We start from the raw sequence: 19,613 nt of genomic DNA, 5'->3' as shown, positions 1-19,613 counted from the left end.
GGAGGAAAATAAATTAAAACTAATTCAAGCACATTTTTACCTTTAAAACTATCCATATAAATACATTAAGCAACCATGAAAATAATGAAAAAAAAAAAAAGAAAAAAAAATCCCGAGAGATTTGAATTCAGGGGAGAGGATGATAATTAATATTTGTATGGCTCGTTATAGGGGTAAATAAATATGTTCAAAGAGGATGAAAAATTAATATTATGGTTAATGGAAACATTGAATGACTATTAATCATGTAATTTTAACTAGAAATTACAGTTCGGTCGTTGGCATGGTAAATCCAATTGCACTGCAATTTCCTTCCCATTGCTAACCAACATGAAACGCAGTTGTTAGTGTAAAGAATATAAAAAAGTAGACCAAATTACATATATATACCTCTTGAATTTATAAACTATTATGTATATATACGCCCATTTTTAAAAAAAAAATTTGAATTACAACTCAAGTGCCATTGCAATGCATGTGTAGGGTTTGGCAAGCCTCTCATAGTGCGTACCGTAACATCATTCATGACATTAATTTGGTTTCCAATAATTGTTTGATTACTTTCGTCAGCAATATACATCGAGATTAAGAATCAACAAAATTATGAATTTTACCTTAACAATTGGGAATTGGTACTATTTGCATTTTATGATTTGAGGTTAAAATCATGGAATCCTCCAAATAAACCCTGAATTACAAAAGCGTTTGATCCTGGAAATTCTGATTCTATAGATTCGAAATCGAAATTTAGAAATTTTATTTTGCATATGCTACTTGTTCATACTCTTTGTAACGGAAGGAAGGCTCATTTCTCATTCACTGTGTGAAGTCTAATTCAATATCCAGTTGGAATCACCCATCCATGCCCATAATATAACAAGCAAATACATCTGAAACTTTGTTAGAGTTCTACTTGGTTTTGAGCCAGGTATCACTGCAATCTGCAGCTAGTGTCAGAATTTCATATAGGAGAGACATAAATACAACAGAGATCTACTTGGACATACTGAAGCTCAGCTTGCTCTATTCAATTTATATAAAAGGTCTAATTCTACATCTAGTTTGAAGCATATCCAGATCTCACAAGCAGATCCATTTTAAATGGCTTATTTTGATTGATCGTGAGAACTTAAGTAAAGCTTTTCCAAGTCCTGTCATGAGAACTGGATATAAATGCTTTTCAAGGTAGATCATCTATCTCAAACGCCACGCTTGGATTAGATACAAGAGCTGTATTAGCTCACAGTAGGTTATTCAGAGAAGGAGTGAGGGTGAATGCTAATGCTTCTCCTAGTAGGTCAGCATCCCTTGTGCTCACAATTTTTGGCCGCTATGCTGACCATATTGTTAAGCCATGCTGTCTTGTATATTTCATTTACATGGAGGCAGCAGTCAGTTCCTTTGATGTTTTTCTTTCTTTTTCATTATAATGAAACATGATGGTCTTGAAATATCAAGTGCCCAAGTCATGGTTTCCAAGGTTGGGTCAGTTATGATGTTCCCCAGACTCAACAGTGGTGGTAGCCTCATGCACTAGGTATTGCCCCTTTTTCATTACATGCACCATGGTAAGTCATTCATTACTACATGCAAGCTTTAGCAAGACAAGAACAGAATGGAGGGTTCCAGAACTATAATAACAGCTCTGATTAGGAAACCAAACATAGCAAAATAATCATGATGATACCTGGTAAGAAACAGGCAATATTTTCCATTGACAAGTTGTATTATCAGTAAGTAATTTTTAAATGGTATGTCCATGAAAGATAACAGGAAGTAGCATTACAAGTTTCTCACAACAGTTCCACTCCCATGGTTGAATTTTATCCGGCAATCATACCATTAGCCCATTAGACACCATTGATCTGTAGTGATTGTCCTGACTAAGTAGAGATGATCGGCTTACCTCCTCTAGCTTTCCCCTGTCAAGTAGGAATATTCGGTTGGCCATTAAAATGGTTTCCAGTCTATGGGAAATCACTAACACCTGCACAATGAAATAGTAAATGAATATTCCGCACACTCTAGATGAATTAAAGGAAATCCAACAATTACGTCGTTGCATCAAAGCCTTATAATAAAAATAATGTCATCTCCATGTTCAACATGATAACAGCCATGAACATGGACTTGAACACAAACACGGCCTAGACTTCATGTCTACATGAGCCCATGATTAAGGGAGAGTAAGAGGTAGGTAATTTCTACACTTTCTCCTTTTTTTCATTTTAAGTTTTTGTTTTGTGAGGTGGTGGTGGTGTTTTCTTCCATTTTCTCTCTCTTCCCCCCCCCCCCCCCAAAACCTTCAGAAGGGCGCTGGGGGGTGTGTGTGGGAGGGAAGGGTGTGAGTATGCCAATTCCGAACATCCTATAACATACCCATAGCATAGCTGGGTCGCACATGTAGGAGAATGAAATGCACAACACAATGAAACCCAATACCTAAGAATTCCTGTAATTTAGAAATGGTTGTCAGACCTAAAATGAACATGTCATTACTGGCCAGACGTGAAATATATTCAAAGACTGACAAGAGAGTTGAGATACAGTTCTACAAGATTGACAACATGTCAATACTGGCCAGACGTGAAATATATACAAAGACTGACAAGAGAGTTGACAACCAGGATAGGATGGCAGTACAGAAGAAAGGGTGTTGCAACCAGTTCATGAGGCACCCACCACTGCTGGTTTTTTTTTTAGAGGGCTGGCCGGAATGGGGGGGGGGTTTCAGAATGCATGCAGTCTGAACCCCTTTTCTTGCAGAGAGACTGTATCCAAGCTCAAACCAGTCAATGGAACCATCTTCCTGTTGCACTAAGGCCCACATTTGATGGTGATAGAATTATAAAGTATGAGACTCAAACCACTTGATACATTTGACTCATCCTACAACATAAGATTAAGCAGGAAACATGTATCAACACTACATCAGTGAGCAATAATGAGGTTATGCAAGCACAATTTGTTTGCTTCTTATTACCAGAGATAATTTGAACATCCCATCTGGTTGGAGATCTATTATCGTAAGGCAGGCTGGCTGAAGCCATTGGAAACCATGCAATGAGATGGCCACAACTTTACATGAGGTCTGATGGTGGGATTTTGAGGAAGCATCTTGAGATTAGGTAACAGAACCAATGAACCTACTCTCCATCTCGATACTAGAGCCCACTGTCCAGTACAACACTAAAAAAGTCTAAGACCACGTCAGACCGATTTCTACCACTAGTTGATTTATGCTGATGTACTGGATGTCCATGGTGGTATAACAATTGAAGTACTTCAAGTTGGAATGTATTTCTTTTAAATAAGCTTAATTTGTATGGTTTTACAACAGCTACTAGAATGGATAGTATAAGATTAAGGCAACTGAAACCTATCTAGTTAAGTTTTCTTCTTAACAAGGAATTACTAAAATTTTGAAGATGTGGACATCAATAACTTCAAATCAGACATGCTCAACGGTACATATTTGAGAGTCAAAACTAACACCACAATAAAATTTTCATGCAAAAAGGAACAGTAGGGTTCTGTTCTCACAGTATGATTTTCCATTAGATGTTCCACAGCTTTTCTGACCAATACCTCAGCCCCACTATCTAAAGCTGAAGTTGCTTCATCCAAAATCAGTATGGATGGATCCTGATAGAGTGTCCTTGCAATAGCTATCCTGCATTTATAAAACACAATCTCGCGTAAGGAGAGAAAAACTAACTGGAAAAATTGTACAATTAAATTGAATCACCCAAATATGTCCCCCATGTTGAAGTATTACATGACTACATCAAGTCCCTGTAGAAGTGGTAATATATGTTCACCTTTGCTTCTGACCACCGCTTAAAGTTGAGCCCCTTGGACCAACATTGGTTTCATATCCTTTTGGAAGACTTCTAATGAATTCATCAGCATTTGCAGCCATTGCAGCATTCTCAACCCTCTCCATGTCAATTTGTCTCATAAGATCCCTGTACCCAATATTTTCTGCTACTGTCCCTGAAAAAATGGCCTGATACATATTACAGCGGCAACCCCAAGTGTGATTATTAAATTGAACTAAACAAGCTTCAGGAAAAAGGAAAAAAAAGACATCAATGAAATTATAGACAATGTCTACCCCCCACATGAACCAGCAAGTTGCCAATAGAAACTCTAAATGGCATTCTTTTGACCCAATTGTTTTTCTCTTTATCTTATTGGGAAAGAGAGAAAAAAATATGCAGGCACCAAACGGTATCTACAACTTGGTCGGAATTTGATGTATTTTTTGAACAGTGTTCTAAATCTGAAGTTCTTTATGTACCACCCTCCCAAAAAAACATGGCCTTCTTTTCTTGTTCCAAACCAAAAACTCAACATGATAACAATAGTTACCATACGTTAACAAAGTAATATGAATGTTAATCCAATTAAGCATGAACAAGATCCCACAATTGTACTTAAGGTGCAATAATAGATTTCCATGCATAACAGGCATGTGGAGTATACTAACCCATCCTGGCAGTTATACATGCTTCAAAGGCCCATGTACAGCCAACTACACCCCCAATAGTTCATGATAGGACACCAATTTTGAGGGATGCGCACCGCCTACGTAGAGTACTAGGGAGTTGTAGGGGATCAACTCCAAATAAGGGAATTAATTGGTTATGTGTTAGGATTCTGTTGGGGGTATAAAAAGGGGAAGTGCGTGTTTGTGAAGGAGAATTTTGTGGTAGTGTTGGGGCAAGCTTGACTAGTAAGAGAGGGAAAGACCATCTGGTTTTGGGGCAATTAGGGTGATGATTTAAGATAGGGAGATACCTTTTATTGCAGCCTTGTGTTAACCATTCTTACATTAATCGAGTGCTCTTGCTACAGTTTTCTTCAAGTCCTGAGTTATCCCTGAGTTGCAAGCATGTGTGGTTTTGTGACATTGTGGGTGAGGATGAATAAGGGAAAAGCATCGTGCTAGGGAGAGAATATTTGATTAATCCCAAGGCATTATTTAGGGTCTTATTAGTTCACCAATTAACTGCTAGAAAACAAGGCACATTTAGAATCCTGGAATCCAAAACCCCTGGGAAGCCAATTCAAGCCCCAAGCAGCCCTTACCACCAAAAAATAAGGAACATTTAAGGTTGAAATATGCTAACAGAGGTGGATTTTCCTTTATGGGAATTTTTTTTGTTGGGGGGGGGGGGTCTTGGGGAAAATGAATTGAAATGGATATTGACATTTTATTATCAAGCATAAAGGGCGAACCAAGTCCCAAAGGCTTCTGCGAACAGAGTCCGGGGGCAATTTTCTTATGCAGCCTAACCTCAACAATTTTTGCTGAGAACTGCAGTCCACTTATTCTATTATCAAGCATAAAAACAATTAATTACAGGGGACAGCCAGAATATATGATTCATATGTTAAATGAGCAGTGGAATTTGAACACTGTTGAGAAAATAACATAAAAAATGACAAATTAATCACACTTGAGAAGATATGCATAAAAAGAAAAGAATCATAAGATATAAATGAAGTAACTCATAATCTTATACATAAATGTTAGTCAGAGAAGGTTGCAAAGGGAATAATTGTCAAGTTTTTGAGAAAGGTCTTGATATCTAATTAATACTCATTAATTAGTTCATCTATTCAAGGTTCTAAAATTAGGATATACATTTGTCACTTAAAAATACTTACAAGGCCCCAAAACGTGATAAATGCTTATGATAAAATATATCACGTCTGCCAAAATAAGTGCATGTTGATATGACAATCAATACTAGTAAAGGTTGCCAACATTGTCACCCATGCGTACCAACATGTATTAATATTAATACTAAGTCATAGAAGGAGTACCCCACAAGGCTTCCACCATCACAGGATCTGGGAAGCGTCATAATATACACATCCTTGCTCCTGCTCAATATTAATATCAAGTCATGTTAGGAGAAGTGGTGAGAGAGGATATCCTTGTATCTATACGGCCTCAAACAAAGCTGATTGGCGGGCAAGATACATGTAACCATCCCCACTTTGTTGGGACAGGCTTCTTGTTGTTCAAAATATATAAGTTTGATAAAAACTATTTCTAGGATATCTCAATAGGGCATTACTCCGTGTTACCAATCAAAATGCAGAAAGAACAACCCCTCAAAGGTTCTTGCCTCTCCGATCACTATATTAATAATTTAGGAAGCCCACAAGGAAAATAATCCCCAAACCCGGAATTGATAAAAGAATTTATAACTGCATCTCTAACAAAGAACGCAATGATTAGCATTTCCAGCAGACCAAGCAAATGGTACAGATGAATAACCAAATAGTCCAAGTTGAAGAATAATTAAATCCCTGATCGATTGAAACATCCATAATGCTACTATTAAGATTTATGTCCAAGAACAAAAGAGATTAAAACACTTCTGAAATAAATGAAAAAGAATGAAAGAGGATAAAGCAAATGACTCACTATATCTTGAGAAACGAGCCCAACATGATGCCTAAGACTTTCCAGCCGAATGTCCTGGATGTTGAGGTTATCAATTAGTATGCTCCCTGCAAACAAAATAAGTGAAGTATAAAAGTTCAAGCTATGTTTTGAAACTAACATTCTGGATTGAACTGCTGAATTTCAAATCTCCTTTTTTAAGGATGCATCATCCAGAGCTTTAAATGGAATTCGATACACATATATTAAGAAGGTATATTCATGGTTTCAATGCCTAAGCTTTTCTTACCAGGAAAAAAAAGCCTAAGCTTTGAATGTGGTGAGGAAAGACATGTATAGCTTAGCCCTAATATCAAGTGTAATCTCAAAAAGGACTAATTGGAGGGCAAGGATTCATGCAGCTGACCCCATTCAGTGGGGATGAGTTTTTGAGTTTGTTCATGGTATCATGATCCTCAACAACAGCCACCACAGGTCAATGGCATTGCAGGCACATTGATCAGATGAACGAACCCATATGAATGCTTGACACACCAAGACATTGTTCCTGAACCAGCATGATCATGAACACATTGTATGTTGACACCCAAATCATCATCAATGTTCCTAGTTGATTTCAAGGGTCCAAGGGTGTGCTGATGTGTCCCTTAACTGTTCTGGCACAACTGATACAGCATGAGCAATCACAACAAAATTGATCTCTATCTTACAGTTAATACCCCAGTAGCACATACACCAATGGACCTTTTCAATGTGAACAATTGTGAACAAACGATATCAAGACCAATACGGTCTTAATAATATCCCATTCTAACACTCCCCAAATTGTTGTAATAGGGGAATTTTAATTTTTCAGGCTTTTATCAAAATCAGTCAAGGCTGATGATTTGGTTTACACATTACAATAAGGGATTTGAAAGCATCATAGTTTGTTACACCTTGAAATCTGATCCAAACAACAGAATTGGGTTTGGATTGAAGGGCCCCTCCATGGATAATTGTAAGGTTCTAAGCTAAAAGCTAAAGATGGCTGTTTAGAAGACTTGGATCACAAGTTGAATGGTCATCAGGAACAAAGTAATTATCTAATAATCCAAAGGTGTTCCTTTTTCTTTTCTTTTGGAGAGGTGGTTAATAACTAAAGTTCATGTCTTACCACATAGAGGATCATAAAGGCGAAGAAGAAGCTTTGACAAGGTAGACTTCCCTCCTCCAGAAGGACCAATAATAGCAACCGTTTCTCCAGGGTTGACATGAAGATTCAGTCCATTAACAATAAGAGGCATATTGTCTCCATATTTGAATGAAATATTACAGAATTTCACATCGCCTCTAACAGAGGCTAAATCTGCTGCATCCAGTTTCTCAACTACCTGTACCCAAGAACTACAATCAATTTAAATAAAGCTTCACAGGGTGACGAGCAGCAAATGGAAGCAATAGTTTCTCCTGAAGTGTCATATAAGAACATACGCCAGACTATGTTATATTTCCATTCTTTCTCTTGCAAATTTAGACCATCACTATACATGTACAGAAAGCATGGAATTTAATTCAAGATTAAAATCTTTTAGTTTGCAAGCCTTAGTCTTTTCCTTTTTGTACATTATAATGAAATCTTGGGTGCTTACAGAGATGCAGCCAGCCAACCTAGACTCTAGACTAGGAATGAAAGATCAGATCAGCCGTTTTACAGGTCCACAGTTCAAACTATTCTTTCCAATAAACCAGGGTTGGAAAAGGCTTACAAACTTCCGGGTTTCAGTAGCTTGCATTGGGAAAGAAAGAAGAGAAGAATACGGGCTGTTATGGGACTGTAAACAGTACCAATGAACAGTAACTGAAGATAAAGAAGAGAGAAACAGCAGGACAGGAGAAAAGAGTGCAAAGAGGAAGCCTCCTTAACTACACAAACTGAATTAAAAATAGTTAATTATTCCATTAACAATCGTTATGGGAGATGGCTACATATTTTTAAGAAGCAAAAAGCCTCCTAAATCTAAAACTCATAGGTAGCTAGACTAACTTAACCAACAGACTCTAAAATATACTTAACTAATTATAAAAGTTGGAACCTAAGTCATTTAGATAACTTGTGCCCCCACAAAAATAACCAAGATTTGAACAGGCTAAACTACAGCCAACTATATACCTAATAATCTGCAATATTAATTAAAAATTTGATTCATACACCTCTCTGGACCACCCCAACTCTGGGCTAATAATTAAGCTGTTACAAATAAAACCCCAAGAAGTAAAGTCTCATACCCAATAGAAATTAAAATAGGATAAATTTTTGGATGGGGACTGCATTAGAGGAAAGGAACACTTAAAACGGCCAACAATTTTTTTTTCTTTTTTTCTTCTTTTTTTGGATCAGGCACTCCAACAATAGTAACTGTATTTCCAATAAATATAGATACCTCAGAATTGAATCTGGTCAAATCAAATAAGCGTTCTATAGCTGGCTCTCCCTGTTTCAACTCATTGTATGCTCTTCCAATGCCCTGCATAATTCTTCAAATTCAGATTGACGAACTAAGATGCATCCTGAATCATAATAACAAAATAATGATAATCATTAAAAAAGATACTCCACTAAAATAAGAAGTACAGTAAAAAAAGTAAACCCCAAGCGTTCATCAGGACAGGTTGCTAAAAATCTAATCAAAGTTAGACTTTGACATTAATTAAGCAATTCCTTTTGGAAAGGATACTTTCACAAGAGCTTCCAAGACAGACAAAAACAGGTTTCATATTCCTATCTAATTAACAACAAAATTAAACATTCTAATGACATGGTTTAAAAAGTAACCACAAACTAGAAATCCAGAGTGTTTAATTAGTGCTGTATTTAAATTTTCAGTCCAACTTTATGGCCATACAATTCTGCAAAACATATCAGCTACTGCAGACCTAGTAATAAGCCCCAAATGGTCCCATGACACCTGTCCATATCCTAAAAACCTGTACCTCACGCCTAACATGATTCCCTCACCTCACATAATCAAGGAACAAGGCAGGAGCACGCCCCCTTCTAGAAGATCTCCTGGGGTTTCTTTGAGCGACCTTTGTCCTGTCATCGTGCCCAAGTGGCATTGGGTTAACACAGATGTCTCCTTCATCAGCATTAGGTATCATGGTTGAACACTAAATTGCTGCAAGTTTGTCATGCTATACAATGAAGATAAAATCATACTTATTCCAGCATAAAATCATACTTATTCCAGCTGCATTATTAGCTTTATTACCCTTGTGCTGTGACTTGACCAGTTGGAGTTGCATAAGTTAGGAAGTGTTATTAAAGAGGATCAGGTTTGGGCAGAGGAAGGTGATGCCAGTTCAAGGAAACTTGAAAAAAAGGAAAGGGTACTTCTGGACTTGAAAGCGAACAAAGCAATCTGTATCTCAGGGTCCTGCAAACATATAAATAGGCCTGGTGCCAGGTTGTATTCTCCCCAACAGATCCCCATTATTGGGGTTTTTTTCAATGAATTTTATTTTATTTTATTTTAGTTTGATGAAGATGAATCACTAGTAGAGTTGTTGATTCATGCAATCAGGGAATTTTCTTGGGGCTTTACAAAAGGAATGTTTTTACAGGAAATGTCCTTGTCATGAGTGTTTGTTGACCTGTAGTCAATGTAATCTCTTTTAGTTAGTGAAGATTGATTGTTTGTGTTCAGCCATGGACATTGACATCATCGTGAACTACTTACATGAACTTGAATGTAGGTCACATGCGGCAAAACTTAGAAGTTTATCAAACAAACTTGCAGCTAAAGAACTCTACAGATTTATCAAAGTGATCAAGAAAATTTCAGTGAATTTCTGAACCTAAGTTATTACCTGCTGTTTTTAATGTTTAGCCATGGTTATCACTAACGAAGACGGGTTTTGTTGCACTTCAACTAATTCAAGCGTTTCAAGTTCATAACTTCTGTCAACATATCACCATGATACCGAACCTAGTTCATAGCAACAAGGCTCATTTAAAATATGACAACTATCTAAATTGTTAAACAAAAAAATAAATAAATAAAAATAAAAAATAAAAAAAGAAAGAAAGAGAGAGTAAAAGTTTTGAGGACTCTTTTCTTCTTTCTTTCTTTTCTTTTCTTCTTTTTCTTTTCTTTTTTTTTTTGGGGGGGGGGGGGGGGGGGTGGGTTGGGTGTTGCGTTGGGGGAAGAAGGGACGTGTTGGAATTCCTGTAAGACCTAGAAATTTTAGTATTACCTGGATAGGCTCAATCAACAGAACCAAAGATGTTACGAAAGAAATCAGGCCCGAACCATCAAGGGAACCCCGTGAAACCATCATAGAACTGGCACAAAATACCAGTAATGCTCCAACATATAAACCTTGCACAATTTGAGGAATAAGTGCCTTCAGTTTCTTCTTTTTCAAATGTTCAAACAGATCTGCATGTGCAAGCCATTGAAACCGTGCACCTTCACAAAGCTCCGCATTGTTAGCCTTGACAAAAAGAATATAAGGGAGAACCTGATACATTACACTGAAGAATGAGTAAAAGACCCACTGTCAAAGAAAGAGAAAATTTCAAAATTTTACAGGGTGGGAGTAAGAAATGGGACAAAATTTCTTATCATAGGGAAAACAGTACCTCATTCAAGTAGGCAGAGAGAGCAGCCACAGTGAGATGTGCTTTTTTAGATACCATACGAAGCCTTTCACCAAGTAATGCAATAAGAATACACATGAATGGTATGACCTACAAATTCACAAAGTACGTTTCTTTCCCTTCTTAAGATTGCCTTGGTCTTTGATCAAATGAAGGAAAGAATGGTGTTTTAAAAAAGGACCAGAAAACGAGTACATTAATCTCACCAAGACTGATATTAATGAAAGAACAGGACTAATGACCAACATCTGGCTCGCCATTGCTGATAATTGCAGAATGCTGGGTAAGACAGTCTACGTTCAGATAAATATTACTTATCAAAATCAGAAATAAGCTAAAAAACATTAGGAAGTAATGCAACCTAGAAGAACTTTTGCTGGAACGAGAGCACACTAGATATTTGGTAACGAACCAAACTCAAGAAGTATGAGGCAGTCATGGACTGGATCCTCTTTCTCCAAAAGTTATGGTAATCTGCAATTTCATAATTGACTTGATATATAAATTAAGCTTGTCTTCGACACAAAAATGCAGAAGCCCATCTCAGTGACATAATTGCACACATAAATCAATCATAAATAAACATCAGCTTCTCACTGAAACAGGGAGGAAGGAAACAAAAAGAAAACAAAACCTTCCAGCCAATAACTAGCTTGACTTACAGACAGGAGACAAAACACCGTGTCTGCAACGTCCGCAGCCTCCGCAGTGATCCTATACGCAATATCACCAGCCGAAACTCCATCACCACCTTCGAAATAGCTCAAATGTCTCCGTAGAACACCCTCAAAAACATAAACTCTTATTTTATACACCGTATTCAACGCTGCAGACCACAAGAAAGCTTGCTGCCCAAAGTTAGCTACCATTCGAATCAAAACCAACATCCCAAACACCAAACCCTCCTCTGTTAATCGACTCGCATCAATCTCGCTTACGACAGCAGACAATTTTCCGACTCTGGGAACAATCTTAGAAAGACAATAGACGGAAACGACGCTGCAAGTCCATCCCATAAGTATTGACCTCCATTCTGATTGAACATAGGGTTTTATGGGATCCAATGACGGTAGAACGAAACGCGAAGTACCATGTCGAGGCTTTTCTTCGCGCTTGTGTGAGTGAATAGAAGTGACGGGTGAAAAGGAATACGAGACGATGGAACTGCTAGTCTTCGGAGATGGTTTCAAGAATAATTTCGGCTGAAGATTGAAGTAGATGGGCTCTGGGGTGGAATTGAATTTTTGAGAAACGAAAGAGACACTCGAAATTGGAGATGCAACTGTTATTACCCTCATTTTACTTCAGCTGAAGAGTGAAAAAGTTCACCCGCGTTTTCAAATTTCCATCGTTCTTCATTAAATGAAATCTTTGTCTTTCATCGTAAGCTATTGGATTTGTTGTTGGAGATATTTCTCTTTCAATTCGTTGTTGAGTTTCTTTTCCGTAGTAGCAATCTGCTGTTGAACTCGACAACAGATTCTGGTGTTCAAGATACCCTGCAATGCCCATCTCGCCCGACCGTCAGATCACCTCAAATGATGGCCGCCTTACCGGATACGTAGCGGGTCGGTGCGCCTCTATGCAGTACCCTCCGATGTGGCTAGGTTCGTGCGTGGTCATTCATCTTCCACTTGGCAGTTCTCGTGCCCTCGATTAATAATAAAATTTAGAGCAAATTGTGCACACAAATCACACCCCACTTTATGTTTAAAAAACACTGACAACACGTTATTCCATTCGGTTAGTGAAACCATTAATTCATTATTATTTTTTCTAAATTCAAAAAATGTCATACCAAAATCTGAGGAAAAGAATGTGTTTAATGAATTGGAGTGTCAGTACTTTTTAAATATAAAGTGGGGGTATCAATGCTTTAAAGCCTCTATTTTGGAATAACATGTTTAAGGCATATGACCAAATAAAATGGACTTTAATAAAAGACACTTGTTCCTTTTTAGATTTCAACCATAAGTGGGTACAGGGATCATGCAGTGCATTAGTACAATACAATACCAAATTAAGATTAATGAAAAACTCCATGGACAAATTATACCTACAAGGGGTTTAAGACAAGTATGCCCTTTAAGCCCGTATATTTTTATCTAGTGTCATGAGGTGTTATCAAGAAGGCTACAAATCATCTTCTCTTTAATAAAGCTTTGCCGGCTCATCAGGGGTGAAGGATTCTCACCCAACCAGATTCCCTTTGGGCTCATACCATGAAAGCCAAATACTTCCAAAAACACTTCATGGGGATGAAAAAAAATAAAAAAAAGTTGAGACCTGAGAATAAGTTAAACCGTCTCCCATAGTCCCATTTGATCATCTACTCAGACAACCAAGTGGCTATTTTTCCCCTTAATGGTCGATTGGGTGGGTGAGGGAATCTCGGAAATTGTAATAAGTTTGAGAAGTCGTTTTTCTTTAGTTCAATTCAGTTTTATAGGTAGATCTGAGAATTCCAACACTGATTATTTAGTTAGCGAAGGGAACTAGGAAATTCGGTTTGAGTTTTGTTTGGTGTGTTCCACCACCTTTTATGTTTGAGAACTCTTTTGGTAATCCCACTTTGAGGAGTCTTAATATAAATCACTTTCATTTTGATCAAAAAAAAAAATATTTATGATATTAATCAATATAGATCAATATTTTTAGTGCAATCCAACAGAGAGATGTATCGATATAATAGATATATATATTATATCGGTCGTATTCAATAAGAACATATATCGGTTAGTATGGTGTCATATCATGGAATACTTAAAACCCTGGGCTTAATCCAAGGTTTGGTCCAAAGTTTAAAGTGTCGGTATCAAATATTGTCTCCAACAAGTAATTTTAAGAGATGAATTGTCTGGTATCGGCATTGTTATAAAGAGATGTATCGTTAAGTATTGGATCAATTATATCCAATATGAATATGTATCAACTAGCCTCATATCATATCCTGCAATAATTTGGTAGGGTCAAGCAAGATTAAACTCAATTCAAGGCTTCGATCCTAGTTCAACCCTATCTCAGTTTTCACGAGTAGCCTTCACTCTAAACTGCATGCACTAACCATGTAATCTCCTATTTTAATACATCCTTCTTTCTCTTATTAAAAAAGAAAAATAAGAAGAGAGAGAGAGAGAGAGAGGGAGGTAGCCCTCAAAGTCAAGGTTTCTCATCCTAAAACCTAAGCCGTATATGTTTTTCCTTGGCAGGCTTAGCTGCTGTAACCTGATCCTGTACATCTACAAGAAATATATATATTCTCTTTGACATATCAACCCAAAAAATTAAGACCAAACTACTTAATTCCATCTGTCCTGCCCCATCTTCACTTATTAGTCTTTAGGGCAAGAGGTCACCATCATCAAGTGGCTGTTGCCCTACCCATACATGGGGGTAAATGAGTAAAAGGGGCAAACCATGCAAGAAAATTACCCCTAGAAAATTAGCAGTGGCCTCAAATATGCCAAAGCCAACAATGAATCTGGATGGAGAAAGCCAATAAAGAATGACATTTAAGACACATCTAGAAGGGAAGTCATGATAAACTTAGCTTCATGAGACAAGTAAAAACATAACCACTACAAATTCTCTTAATCATTTCTTGTTTACCCATGCCTACTTTTACACAGCCCTGAATTCCTGAAACCTTGTCATCTTCAAAATTCAAGTTGGAAGATATAAATGAACTAAAATATCCAGAGTACTTAGCTAGATAGTAAGATAACATGCACACACGATTTAGGTACGAACTAATCTGCCACGGTAAAATTTACTTAGAATCTCAGCTTTTTTGTAGGTCAAGAGGGAAAAATCATTACATCAAAACCACCGAGTCTGGCATAAAAAGCCAAATATAGGGAATGGTTTAATAGCGAAAAGGTACCTGAAAGAACTAGGCAAAGAAAAAGTATAATAATGTAATCCTCGAAATATTAGAGCAGAATCTCAATGGAACAAAACAGTAGCTTTTCAATCCATTTGTTGGGTAGGTAATACAGACCAACTACCCTTCAGGTGTTTGTGGCCCTGGTGTAAATCTGCTGGCTAGAGTGCGAAGAAATCATCCTGATAGAGCCTCGTGCCATCAAATCCTTGATAGCCCTACGTGCTAGTGATCCATTGATCTGAATACAAACAAAGGTGGAGAAACATTAATCAATTAATTAGATGCTATGAAGCTTTCAGTTGCTTTCCACTGCATGAAAGATTATGATGCCATTGTGATTTTCAATAACATTAAGAATAAATACAAGTTAATTTCAACAAATGGAATCAAAAAGTCTTAGTAAAGCAAATACCACACAATGGCACTTGGACAATGAAGGAATGAGCAAAAAATTATGGGAGAATGGCCTTTTTTTGGGGGGGGTGCGGGGGAAGGTGGGGTAACAGGGCCAAGTTGAGTTCTCTTAATGTGCATCTGAAAGCATCACTGGATGCATTCACTTCTCCCCCTTTTTCACATCCTTGATACCTTAATAACTATAACAGAAGAAAAGGGCATAACCATTCCCGTGATAAGAATGGAATTCTTCAAAATCCTGCACTAGGAACATGTAACAAGGTCTTGCCAAGATATCTAGGTATTTTTGAGGTCCCAATACAACGTAGAGGACGCGCTAAGGAAACAACATTTACTTGAAATATTGGTATTATCTATCAATTTACATCAATTGTATGCTCTACTACTACTACATTATGTGTAGCATGGAGCCTAGTAGTATGTTCTAGCCTAACAAACTAGGATCCAAATGCAAACTAGTAGGTGGACTTTGATAGTTCAAAATCTGACAGTACCATTCATTTAAATGGCCCAAAATAGGTTGTGCACTAAGTTTCATGACTCATTTAAACCCCCCCCCCCAAAAAAAAAAAAAATTTGAAGCAACAACTCATTGAAATCTCATGCCAACTAAGTTGTTCTGTGGGCCAAAACCAGTTTCAAACATAGACCATAAATAGGAGTAGAAGTAAATACAGAAAGCACACTGACTTTTTGGGGCTCTTAAGTTAATCAAACCAACAGTTTCCAATTACTGGCAAATAGGGAAATCTAAAAGCAAAAAAAAAAAAAAAAGGAAAATGACTGGAAAAAGAGTGGTACACGGTACGCAACATCAATGAACACCAAATGAGACAACTCTTAGAATACAAAGACTAGACATGAATTAATCTAATATTTTGGAGCTTGAACTTCTGTGAGGTCAAATAAGTTACATCTCACAAAAAATTCAAGCAAGCAAAACCCACACTAAAACAATAAAAATAAAATAAAACTGTTATAGAGAGAAAACAACAGCACAACCTGTTCTCCGAGACAAATAAAGTTTTTTTCCTTTCTCCTTTTCAGGGTTTTTTTTTTTTTTTTTTTGGGGGGGGGGGGTTTGGGGGTTGTTTAGGGGAAGAAGGGGAGAAATGAATTCCAATACATGTTAAGAGACACAGCCCAACCCCAAAAAAGAGAGATCTGCACGGGCACATTAGCGTGGAAACAACCAGGCACATAAATTAGATAGTGAAACAACCAAAATCTTGGCAAATCTGTCACTTGGATACCAAAATAGAGGCATAATAACATAAGAGAAATAACAAATAGAAACAAAGAACTCAAGCAAGAAAGAAAGGAATGAATACTAAGACAACTGCTTCTAAATGATACTCTTTCAGTTTATCAACATTAAAGATAGCCTGGGGCACCAAGAGTTCACAAGCAGACTCTGGTAAAATCCAGTGATGATCCATCTCTATGCAATTAGGATCACAACTTTCTATGTAGTAATCCCATTAATAAAACAAGGCCTAGTACTTTAATTTCTCAAACGAAGTTTATCCTATCCAACCAATTTAAGTAGCTTAACATGGTATCAAGTCTATCGATCTTGATAATTTTAAACCAGCAAGTATAAAGGACGCTTAAAAAAAAGAGATCTAAGTATATACAAAACAGTGACGAGAAACTACAACTACTAGAGACCAACTCTCTATGGCCAGTGATCTTCACAAAGGTAATATACAGCCTACACCTGGTGATAAGAGTAAGCTCAATGCATATGAATATACATTGAACAAGATAATGAAACATGAATAGTATATGAATTCTGCTAAAAAAATTACAAATATTAGCAATTTAGCATACAAAACGTAAAACCACATATAATGTTCATAATCACCATAAATAGCAAATCCATCCTGCTAAACAAACCCATGACCAACAGTTGAAAAAAAAATACACCACTAATGCGTATATTAATCCATACCCTTAATCTGTCGGAAAGGATTGACGGGGTAATTAGCTTGTACTTGGGCACTTCCGAAAGAAGCTTGTCGTAACTTGGCTGATCGAACAAGACGTTGTTGTTCACCTTCTCTTTTTGCTTTCCTTTACTCCATTTCTAAACATCAAGAAACACAGTTAGCAACCCAAACTCTAACTTCTCAAATCAAGTGAAAAGCTAAAAGCCGTAACAAGATGTCCGAATCGAACCACTAAAGCAAACCCTATCGTTTACCTTCTTCTTCTGTTTTCCACCTCCAGATTTGGCGGGCTTTGATGACGGAGGCGGAGCCTTATCCTTCTTTGGTGCCTGTGGTAATGAAAAGTGTTAAAAGATCTGACCGAACGGATAAAAACGATGAAGAAGAAAAGGAAACCGCACAGGTTGCAAGAGTGTGAAGGTTCTAATCCTGCAGACAGATTACCATTTTCTTCAGACAATTTCAAGGTCTGGGTGATGGCTTCTCTGCACTCAACCTATCACAACCCCGTTTAGCCACCGGAGAAGGCGCTTCTTAGATTTATGTGGTAGGAGAGAAAGAGTCTTTTGAGTGTTAGGGTTTTGGAGTCTTAGACCTTAACTTGCGCCGTGGGTAACAATGCACCTACGGTGTCCAGTCCTGGGCCAGACCCGTACGGTTCGATTTCAGGGCTGCGCAGTGCTGTGCTGCCTTCGATCTCAGCCGTTCGTTTTGCTTTCACCCACTTGCCAAAACAAACGGTCGAGATTTCGATTTACAGTAATTTTGACCGTAGACAGTAGGCACTGTTGCTACACAATCCTGTTCATCCCTTCAGCCGGTTGAACCTACAAGAATGAGCTCGACCGTGGAGGTCGAGTTTTCACCTCCTACGATCTAGTTAGAGATCCGACTAAGGAAGACAAGAAAGTAATTAACAATAATAGTTTTATTCAGCGTACATTTCTCTTGTGTTCTCATACCTGTTTATGGAACTCAAACCTTAATTAAGTTGTCTGAATCTTAGTCATTGAGTCCTATTCAAATATGAGTAGTTGACTATTGACTGAATACTACTACAAAAAAAAAAAAATACTATTGACTGAATACCGTTTCTTTGGCTACGAATCTTTCTCGACCGTCCTTGTAAATAAATATATTTTTAAATGTGTAGTATATTGCAAATAGGATTGGTCTAACTAGATTCGAACTGGTCGGGCTAGGCTCAAATCGAACTGATTTTTCTTCCGATCTGGTCAGACTAGGCTCAACCAAACTAGTTCGAGTTTATATATTCTTTCCTCATCAGGCACCATCCATTTAATGCACAACACCCAAGTCCAAGGCCGGTCTCAGTAGCAATAGCCCAAACAGCCTTGGGTATTAATTCCCATTCTCTATTTTGCATATTTAAAAATATATTTATTTATTTATAATTAAATACAAAAATTAAATTTCAAAGTCAAAATGAAAATTTTGACAGTAAATAATAATGAAAATTAAGGGCGAGTAATTATCAATCCCATTTTCTGGCATTTTTCAATTCTGATATACTTGATATCTATTTTAAATTATATTTTCTTCAAAAATTTAGGCAAACTTTCAAGGAGTTAATTCCCATTCTTTATTTTTTGACAAACCACTTAAAGTTCAAATGCAATTAAATGGTAGATAAACATACTATTTTTTTTTATGAAAACCTTATTTTTTTTTAATTTATTGTAGTCATATGGATTATTCTTAATTTTCATTATTATTTATCAATTTTTTATTTTGACATGATTAATTTTTTTATTCTATAAATTATTCTAGACAAAAGTTACCAAGTAACTTTTTTTTCTTGACAAAAAAGGATTCTATTATACAAGTAAGCAAATAAAGAATGAGAATTGATTGAAAGAAAAAAAAAAAAAGTTCTATCAATAAATAATTAGGATTTAGGAATGAAAAGAAGAAAAAAAAATAATAAAATCTTTATAAAAAAATGTATGCTTATTATTATACTTTAAAATTATCTTTAAATTTTCAGTGACTTGTGAAAAATGAATGGTTCAAAAAGAAAAAGAAAAAGAAAAAAAAAGGCAAAATTGAATCATATGAATTTTCGCCATAGAATCCAATCATCCTCTTATTAATGCATTAGGTATTTTAAAATTTTGTTTATCTTTTTAAACAAAAATAGAATTTTAAAATAAATACCAAAACAGTCGAAAAAAATGAAAAATATAAAAAATAAGAATGAAATTGATTAAAAAAGAGCCTTTAATTTATTAGCCTCTTCAGCGTCGACGAGTGGTTCTAGGCTTCTAGCGA

At 36.6% G+C, this 19,613-nt stretch overlaps 2 protein-coding genes across 2 annotated transcripts; both read right to left on the bottom strand.

Moving 5' to 3' along the window:
• Nucleotides 1–947: 947 nt before the first annotated feature.
• ABCB29 (ABC2 homolog 12) lies at nt 948–12,615 on the bottom strand. The gene is made up of 10 exons (XM_089164046.1): nt 11,729–12,615; nt 11,273–11,359; nt 11,049–11,156; nt 10,661–10,927; nt 8,848–8,931; nt 7,581–7,797; nt 6,446–6,531; nt 3,822–4,009; nt 3,544–3,673; nt 948–1,987 (listed from the first exon to the last, which is right to left on the bottom strand). The coding sequence occupies exons 1-10, from the start codon at nt 12,362–12,364 to the stop codon at nt 1,835–1,837; spliced, it is 1,956 nt and encodes a 651-aa protein (XP_089020172.1). The 5' UTR covers nt 12,365–12,615; the 3' UTR covers nt 948–1,834.
• A 2,188-nt stretch (nt 12,616–14,803) lies between these two features.
• LOC149027595 (small ribosomal subunit protein eS25-like) lies at nt 14,804–17,886 on the bottom strand. The gene is made up of 4 exons (XM_089164035.1): nt 17,766–17,886; nt 17,576–17,650; nt 17,324–17,458; nt 14,804–15,190 (listed from the first exon to the last, which is right to left on the bottom strand). The coding sequence occupies exons 1-4, from the start codon at nt 17,766–17,768 to the stop codon at nt 15,077–15,079; spliced, it is 327 nt and encodes a 108-aa protein (XP_089020161.1). The 5' UTR covers nt 17,769–17,886; the 3' UTR covers nt 14,804–15,076.
• Between the last annotated feature and the right edge of the window lie 1,727 nt (nt 17,887–19,613).

Source organism: Hakea prostrata, chromosome 1 (genome assembly GCF_041222555.1).
Source record: "Hakea prostrata isolate BN-2017 chromosome 1, UWA_Hpros_2, whole genome shotgun sequence".
NCBI classification, from domain to species: Eukaryota; Viridiplantae; Streptophyta; class Magnoliopsida; order Proteales; family Proteaceae; genus Hakea; species Hakea prostrata.
The sequence above is the reverse complement of the archived record's forward strand: the minus strand, read 5'-3'. Positions and strand labels throughout refer to the sequence as shown.

Bases quoted from the DNA above. Each gene is read 5' to 3' on its own strand.
- ABCB29 (XM_089164046.1), bottom strand. From the start codon at position 12,364: ATGAGGGTAATAACAGTTGCATCTCCAATTTCGAGTGTCTCTTTCGTT. The intron at 11,157-11,272 runs GTGAGATTAATG...GTGAATTTGTAG, and splicing joins TTTCATTAATATCAGTCTTG to GTCATACCATTCATGTGTAT. The intron at 8,932-10,660 runs GTAATACTAAAA...AGAATTATGCAG, and splicing joins TGTTGATTGAGCCTATCCAG to GGCATTGGAAGAGCATACAA.
- LOC149027595 (XM_089164035.1), bottom strand. The intron at 17,459-17,575 runs GTAAACGATAGG...CTTGATGTTTAG, and splicing joins GTGGAAAACAGAAGAAGAAG to AAATGGAGTAAAGGAAAGCA. The intron at 15,191-17,323 runs GTATGGATTAAT...GTTTGTATTCAG, and splicing joins TCCTTTCCGACAGATTAAGG to ATCAATGGATCACTAGCACG.